The sequence below is a fragment of the Alligator sinensis genome, unplaced genomic scaffold, assembly GCF_000455745.1.
Source record: "Alligator sinensis unplaced genomic scaffold, ASM45574v1 scaffold968_1, whole genome shotgun sequence".
Lineage (NCBI taxonomy): Eukaryota > Metazoa > Chordata > Crocodylia > Alligatoridae > Alligator > Alligator sinensis.
Window position 1 is genome coordinate 191,495 of NW_005843177.1, and position 8,224 is coordinate 199,718.

The 8,224-nt window shown below is 52.3% G+C and overlaps 1 protein-coding gene and 1 pseudogene across 1 annotated transcript in view; one reads left to right on the forward strand and one right to left on the reverse strand.

Annotated features, from left to right (window-relative positions):
- Nucleotides 1-6,849, forward strand: part of LOC102381950 (zinc finger protein 664-like) — a 7,601-nt gene extending 752 nt beyond the window's left edge. Inside the window, exons 2-5 of the mRNA XM_025194258.1 lie at nucleotides 1,186-1,261; nucleotides 1,490-1,606; nucleotides 3,944-4,086; nucleotides 4,621-6,849. Coding sequence (XP_025050043.1) covers nucleotides 1,186-1,261; nucleotides 1,490-1,606; nucleotides 3,944-4,086; nucleotides 4,621-5,487 — 1,203 coding nt within the window. The 3' untranslated portion in view covers nucleotides 5,488-6,849. The remainder of the gene's footprint in view (nucleotides 1-1,185; nucleotides 1,262-1,489; nucleotides 1,607-3,943; nucleotides 4,087-4,620) is intronic.
- LOC106723127 overlaps nucleotides 1-8,224 on the reverse strand; it is a 216,340-nt pseudogene that overhangs the window by 189,499 nt on the left and 18,617 nt on the right.

The window sequence follows — 8,224 nt, forward strand, 5'->3', positions numbered from 1 at the left end:
TCCAATTTCAGCAGTTCCTTGGCAACACTATCTCCCTTTGCCTTCTCAGCACATTCATATCGTCTTCAATTTATTGTGCGTGAATTCACTAACAGCTCTTGGAAATTATTTTTCTTCTTTCTTCTTCCATCTTTTTTCTCAGGACACTAGCATGTCCTGTCCAAACGCATTGAATAATCCAAGCGTTCTCAATTCTGTGATCTCTAAACCCCATTTCTCCTCCTGTGGTTATGACCCAGGAGAAGTTCATGGAGGTCTCTGCCTCTTCAACACCTGGATGATGCATTTCCTTAACACTTCCTCTAGTGACACGTGGACCCGTGATGTTACCCAGGTGCTTCTACCAGGGGTCACAGGAAGCTTCTGTCCATTTCCTTCCTAACAACTCCCTCTCTGGCTTTGCTGTATTTCTGTAAAGACCTGTGCTCTGAAGCTTAGTCTGCCATTCTCAAAAGCTTTCTTCTCCTCCTCCTAAAGCCCCTCTGCCGATCAGACAACCGTCACTGTGATAAGAGAGGTGGGCTAGGTGCAGGAGCTAGTGAAAAGCAGTTTTTATTTCCAGAGGATCTCTAATACAGGGGATTGTTCTGGCTTCTGCGCAGGGTTGACAGTACTTATGTTTCAGTAGATCAGTTTGCTTTTCTCTTGCTTCCTTTTTTCTCCCTTTCTCCCAGAGGATTTCCTTAGGGAAGTGCTTAAATGCTTTCTCTAGCTCAACAAGGACGACATAGACCATTTCTACATTGTGCCCTTTCACATGCTGTGAAACGTGTGTCCTTCTGCCTCCTTTTGTCCATGTCCATGAGTCCCAGGAACTTCGTGTTTAAACCCTGCAGTATTTGCCGACCTGTGCGGTCATCTCCCCTCGTTGGATGATCGTCCCATTGGTGGGATTATTGCTCAGTTGCAGCTACAATTGCTCTAAAATCATCCTCTCCTATGCCCTGATGATGCTGACTTTACCCTCTCTCCCAGAAAAAAGTCTCGTTGTCAGCCACCTGTCATGGATGCTCTTCACTGCCACAAGTCCTCGCTGTAAAACTTAACTGAGAAGAAGTTAACTTCCAGTCCTTTGCCTGGAATTACACGGTGATAAGATGAATGTTATCCACCCCTGTGTGGGCCCAATAGCTCTTCTTTCTGGTACCTTTTAAACAGTAAAAGCTTTATCTTTCTGCCCCCTAGTACATCACGAATCGCTGCATCTCCATGCCTGTCCCTGGTGACTGTCAGTTTGATGCACTTTCTATACCAGGGAGTGGTTGGTGCTTTGTTTCCTCTCACTGTCTGTCCACCATCTGGGTGATAAGGACTATGCTCTGCTTCCCCCTGCGATGCCTTCTCTTCCAGCCTAAATGCCCGTCCTGGCTTGTCTGTCAAGGCCCTAGTAGAAACCTTGAGTTCTTAAGATCCCTTCCCCCAAATCCCATGCGGTTATTCTGCATCCAGTACCCAGTCACTAACCCTCTTTAACCACTGCCCCAAACAGGATATCGAGGTCCCACACCTGCCTTAATCTGCAGCATCCAGCAAGGACAGGTGGAGCTCTGGGTCTGTGATGATGAGGACCGTTGGAAAATCTCCAGATCGGAGGACCTCGTGCCAGGTGGGTTGTGGCTGTCCCCTCCACTCTACTCCGCTCTCAGAAATGCTGCAAGTGCAGAGTGCCGGGGGGATCTGCAGACCTGCTCTGTGCTGACCTCAAACACAGCACATTGTGCTGTAATGTGTCCAGGCAGGTGTTGTTCCCATTCCCTGAAATTGAAAGCTATGGAGAAAAGCAGCCCTTCCCTTTTTGTTCCCCAGATTGTTAGGGGCTAGAAGGGACCTTGCAAGATCATAGGATCCAGCCCCATGCACCAGGCAGGAAAGCCAGCTGGGGTCAGGTGACCATCCAGTTGTCAGTTGAAGATGTCCAGAGTGATTTGCACCACCTCTGGAGGGAGCTTCTACCACTGTCTGGATACCCTGACTATCAAGTTTTTCCTAGACTTGAGCCTAAAAATGTCTTCCAGGAGTTTGTGGCCATTACTCCTGCTTTTTCCCAAAGGTGCCCTGGTGAGCAGTTGTTCACTGAGCCCTTGATGTAGTGGTAAGCTGCTACCAAGTACCCCCTCAGCCTCCTCTTCTTCAGGCTGAAGAGGTCCAGGTCTCTCCTTGTACGGTCTGCCTTGCAAGTCTCTGATGATATAGGTGGCTCTTCTCTGGACCCTCCTCGGTTTTTCCACATCCTTGTTGAAGTGCGGCGCCCAGAACCGGACACAGTACTGCAGCTGTGGTCTCCCCAGTGCCGAGTATGGCGGAAAAATCACGTCCTTAGTTTTGCATGAGATGCATCGATTGCGTACCAGAGTATTGTTTGCCCTGGTGGCTACCACATTGCACTGAGGGCTCACGTTCATGCAATGGTCAGTTGTTACCCTTGGATCCCTTTTGGTCATGGTGCTAGTCAAGCTGGCACCACCGAGCCTGTAAGTGTATTGGGGATTGTTTGCACCAAGGTGCAGGACCTTACACTTCTCAGTGTTGAACTTCATCTGGTTCCAATTCGCCCAACTCTCCAGCCTGTCCAGGTCTGCCTAAATCCACAGCCTGTCTTCAGGGGTGACCATGCTCCCCTGTAACTTGGTGTTGTCTGCAGATTTGGCCAGTGAGCTGTTCATGCCCCCACAGTCAAATCATTGATAAAGATGTTGAAAATCACTGGACCAAGCACAGACCCCTGAGGGACACCACTGGCCACTTCATCGCCAGGACAACACAGATCAGTTCATAAAAACTCTCTGGGTCCTACCTCACAGCCAGTTTCCTACTCGCTTAACCGTTGAGCAGTTAAACCCAGAATCCTCCAATTTCCCCACAAAGATATCCTGAGATATTGGATCAAAGGCCTTTTGGAAGTCTAAGTATATAATGTCAGCCTCCTCTCCCTTGTACAGGTGCTGAGATACCTGGTCCTAGAAGGAGATGTGGTTGGTAAGACCAGATCTGCCTGCGACAGCCATGCTGGCTGTTGTTCAGGATCCTACCCTCCACGAGCATATCGCCTGTAAACTCCTTGAGTGTTTTCTACGATTTTCCCTGGGCTACAGGTTAGACTGAATGGACCATGGTTGCCCGGGTCCTCCTCCTTCCTCTTCTTGAAGATAGACCCAATATTGGCCCTCTTCCAATCCCCCATGGAAATCCGCATGGTGTGCAGAGGCTGTCCTTGGCTTTTCCTGGCCAAGTTGGGCTGGAACTTGGGAAGTGTTTCATCCTGGTCTCGGGCTGTGTTAAATGGCTCATGGCATGGGTGGGATTCGCAAGGTTTCCTGTTGTGGAGAAAACTGAATTCCTTCCCCCCTCTGGTTTTCCAGAATTGTCCCCTTCCTTTTTCCTCTCTGGGGCCCTGAGTGTCACAAAGTCTGAAGTTCAACACCAGTCCAGGTTCAGGTTCATGGCAAGGCCTTTGTCCTGGTGCAGATTCCTCTGACTTGGCAGGCTACCTGGCACTTGTCAGCGGAGAAAAGCTCCCTGGGCTCATTCCCTGCACCTGAACGTGTCCTGGAAGCAGAGCCCCGTTTCTCCCAGAACAGGGAGCCACAGCTGTAAGTCCTGCCCTCCTCCTCAGCCCATTAGAGCATGAAAGCATTCAGGCTTCGTGCACATGTCCCACATGTGCTTGTCCCAGCAGGGTCCAAGTTGGTGGGGCTGATGCTGGGACAGAAACCCTGACAGTCTGACTTCGAACTCCACGGAGTAGGGAACATTAGCCCTGCACAAGCATCTGCCTCTCCCTCCGCCCCAGCACATGGGTTTTGGAAGGAAGACCTTGATTTCTTGAGTGAACACAAGTGTTGAGGTCCAGGCCTGCTGGGAGGCCCATTCCAGCAAAAGGAATAGCAGTTTTACCCCTTGCCAGGAATGGCAAGGAATAGTGTGGCGTTTGTTCCCCACACAGGAGGTGCCTGGTTCCTGAGCAGAGATGAGGAGCAGCCTCCTGCGGAAGGGCCTGCAGACCTGGAGCCATCATGGACTGGCCCAGGGAGTTTGGGTGAGATGGACTCCCTGAGACTTGAGAAGGAGCAATGGCACAAGAGTCAGGTGAGGCCCCAGAAGGAAAATGTACCGGTGAACCAGGTACCATCTCCATTTGGGCTTGAGAGTGGAGAGGGGCAGACCCCAGAAAGAGCGCTGGGTGCGGGGGAGAATTTGTGGAGCTGAGGGACATAAAGAGCCACAAGAAAGAGGCACTGCATCCCAGGCAAGAGACTGGGGAGGGCCTCGGGGGAAATCAAGAGCTCACTGGCAAGCACAGGAGCATAGCCCAACCCTGTCCCAAAGTCAGGAAAACCTTTAATTGCCCATCACTCATTGCTCTTCATAAGAAAAGGCACGCTGGGGAGAGAGCCCATATATCTATCAAGTGTGGGAAGAGCTTCCCCTGCCTCTCAACCCTGGTTGCTCACCCCAGATCCATTCTGGAGAGCGTCCCACTCCTTCACCAAATGAATGATCAGCTTTGTGTGCCCCTCGGGCCTGGTGAAACACCTACATGTCTACAGGGGGAAGCTTAGGTACCGGTGTGCCAAGTGTGGCAAGACCTTCACCCATTTCTTCTCCCTTTCTCGGCACCAGCACATCCACCTGAGGAGCGAGACACACCACTGTACTGGGTTTGGGAAGAACTTGTGCTGGCAAGACCAGTCCCAGCAGCAGTGTGCGCAGAGGGAGACGCAGCCACAGCATGGCACCAAGTGTGGGAAGAGCTTAAGGCAGCCCTCCAACCTGGCCAAGCATTGGTGCATGCACGCAAGGAAGAAGCCACACCAGTGTTCAGAGTGTGAGAAAAGCTTTGCCCACTATTCCAGCTTGGCCCGGCATCAGATCATCCACACAGGGAAGAAGCCACATCAGTGCTTGGAGTGTGGGAAGAGCTTCACCCAGTTCTCCACTGTGGCCCGGCACCAGCTCATCCACACAGGGGAGAAGCCACATCAGTGCTCGGAGTGTGGGAAGAGTTTCGCCCGAGCCTCCCACTTGTCCCAACACAAGGTCACACACACTAAAGAGAAGGCACATCAGTGCTCAGAGTGTGGGAAGAGCTTCACCCAGTTCTCCACTGTGGCCCGGCACCAGCTCATCCACACAGGGGAGAAGCCACATCAGTGCTCGGAGTGTGGGAAGAGCTTCAACCGGTCCTCCAACCTGGCCCAACACCAGCTTATCCACACGGGAACGAAACCATATCAGTGCTTGAAATGTGGGAAGAGATTCACTCAGGCCTCCAGTCTGGCCCAGCATCAGCTTATCCACACAGGGGAGAAGCCACATGGGTGCTCCGAGTGTGGGAAGAGATTCACTCAGGCCTCCAGTCTTGCCCAGCATCGGCGTATCCACAGGAGGGAGAAGCCACATCGGTGCTCAGAGTGTGGGAAGAGCTTCACCCAGTCTGCCAGCCTGGCCCGGCACCAGCTCATCCACATAGAGAAGAAAACACATTAGCGGTTAGAGTGTTGGAAATGTTTCCCCCACTTCTCCCCCACTTCTCCAAGCTGGCCTGGCACCAGTCCATCCACACACGGGTGCATCTGTAATGCTTCCAGCAATGCAGGAAGGGCTTGGGGACGTATACCTGCTCAGCACCTTCTAGTGCAGTGCAGGAAGAGTTCACCTATTGTTCAGCCCTGATAGGGCACTGCAGAACCCAGAGGACACAGAGGCTAGCCACCAGGGTTTGATGCAGGGTTGGGATAAAAGGAAAGGCCTCAGGCAGAGGCTAGTTCAGGTGCTGGGAGAACCTGTGAGGAGATGACCTTTGCCTCAGCCTTGGAGCTTGTGCCATCCCCATCATTCTGTGAAAAAGTCAGTGCTCCCAGGGGCAGAAGTGCCTTCACAATACGGTGCCCTCTCCAAGACAACTGGCTCCATATGACACCCAGGGCCTGGCTTCAGTCAAATATAAGCTTTGTCCTTCCTCCTGCTCCCAGGGTCCTGGGATGTGAGGCTCCTGAGTTCCAGGGAGGAGGATATTTATGGTGAGGAATCATTCCCTGCCTTCTACCCTGGCCTTGCCTTTCCTCCTCACCACATCTCTCTCCCAGGCCTGCACATGTCCATCAGGGTCTGCAAGAAGCTGCCACTGCCGCCCCATGAGTCCAGTTTGGCAGTTTTGTTTCTCAACCCCTCACCATAACTGCACCACCAGGTGCCAGCTGCCCCCCCCCCCCCCCCCCCCTCCCCACCCCCAACACACCCTCTTCATCCCGGTCTCTACAACAGATTCTTTGCTAATCACACCCACAACTTAGCACGATATCCCTGCGGTTGGTCTCTATGTCCTCTCCAGAGCTGTGAAACGGGAACAGAGCAGGGCCCAGAATCTCTGTGATTTCCCAGCCCCTTCCCTTCCCTTCCCTTCCCTTCCCAGAGGATTCACCACAACCCAGGGCATGTTGTTCACCCTCGGGAGCAGGAGCTGGTCACACTCGAGGCATTGCATCCATGGACCGCTGTGCGGCCAGGACCTGCCCTTCTGGATGAACCTCTGCCAGGGGGAAGTAGAGTGTCTGTTCTGGGTTCAGTGCGTTTAGTAGAGGGAAAGGAAGTTAGCCTGTGCTGGGTCATATCTCTTCTGTGGAAGCATGGAGAAAGTATGAATGCATCCTGTGGGTAAAATGCAGCAAGGTGTAATCTCCCATTGGGAATACTGAGGCTTCCCTGCCACTATCAAAGCCATTTGGCTCCATACGTGTCCTGTGGGGCCTACTCCAAGAGGTTAATAACCCATCCTGGAGCACACTCACTCATTTCCTTAACTGTCCTTTCTGCTGATACCCCGCAGTGTATTAAACTGCTGCCTCCCTTTCCCTATATTATAACATTTAAGAAAACCTTGTGACTTCTGAATGAACCTCAGTTTTTTGGCAGGAGGGCTGGTTTGTCTTGTTGGAGGTGGCCATAGAAAGAAGGGAGGGAGGGAGAATTTGTTCGACACACTTTGAATGTGCCCATTACTTGTTGAATTTGAAGGGGGCAGTTGAGATTGGGGGCAATGCATGTAGGTGAGGGAGTGTGTGTCACAGGAACTGAAGTCCGAACTACCCCTTCCTAAGAGGGGAGCGTGGCTGCAAGGCAGTTCAGGTCTCCTGATGTTTCTTCACAAGGCCTGACTCCAAAGCCGGCTTCTCGAATGCAGTTCCCACTGTTTTTTGTGACAGTCCTATGCAGAAGAGAAAGGTGCGTTACAGAAGAGCTGCATAAGGATCTGTTGCCAGGGCCCTGAGCAGGGTTGAACCGGAGCACAGGGAGGCACCTAAGTCCACCAAGGCCCCTGCAGCCGACTTCTCTCCCACGCCAGCTCCAGCAGGTGACCAAGAGCATGGGAAAGTCCCGCTGGGAGCCTGGGGATTTAGGTCTCCACGTACACCCGTGGCCACAGCCATCGTAGGTTCCAGTTCCTGTTGGCTGATGGCATTGTCTCCAGGAGGGATAAAGTCAGTAGATCTTCCCTTTTGATTTCTTCCCTTGGTTCAGACTGCAGAGACCCAAAGGGCTGCTGCGCAAGGTGAAGTTGGAGGTGGTGATTTACAGCTCAGCTGCACTCTCTGCATCTGGTGGCCTGTGTCAGGTTTTGCTAGCTCTCTCCCCACCCTCCGAAGTAAAAACCTCCCGTTTTCCTGGCCTGTGGAAGTCCAGTGAGCCTTTGAATATCTGAAATGGGCTTTCACCTCTGCCCATGTGCTAGCTTCTCCAGACACCACCTTGTCTTTTATGGTAGAAATAGATGCATCCAGCACCACAATAGGTGCAGTGCTCTCACAATGGCAGGGCCCAGACCAAATCCTGCAGCCCTGCACCTTCTAACAGGTCACAAAACCCAGTTGCCAACCTACAGCCCAGAAATTGTCACAAGAAGCAAGGAGGATTCCCACTTGTATATCAAAAATCATAGGGGGTAGGGTTGCAAGTCAGCTGGCCAAGGGGAGGGAACAGGTAAAACGTAAAGAAACGTCAACATTGTGGTAGCATACATTCAGCACCTTAATTCCCTGCCACCCCCAACACCTCCAGAAGTGTTCCCCAAACAAGCATTTAGTCCCACGAGCGATCAAACACCCGCAGCTGCCCCCAAGTCTGGATCCAGCTCTTTCTGTCCATGTCCTGGCTGACAGGCAGGGAGATTTCCAGCTCCACTGTGCACTCCTCTGTGCAGGGCTGGCCAGGCTCCACCTGCATGCTG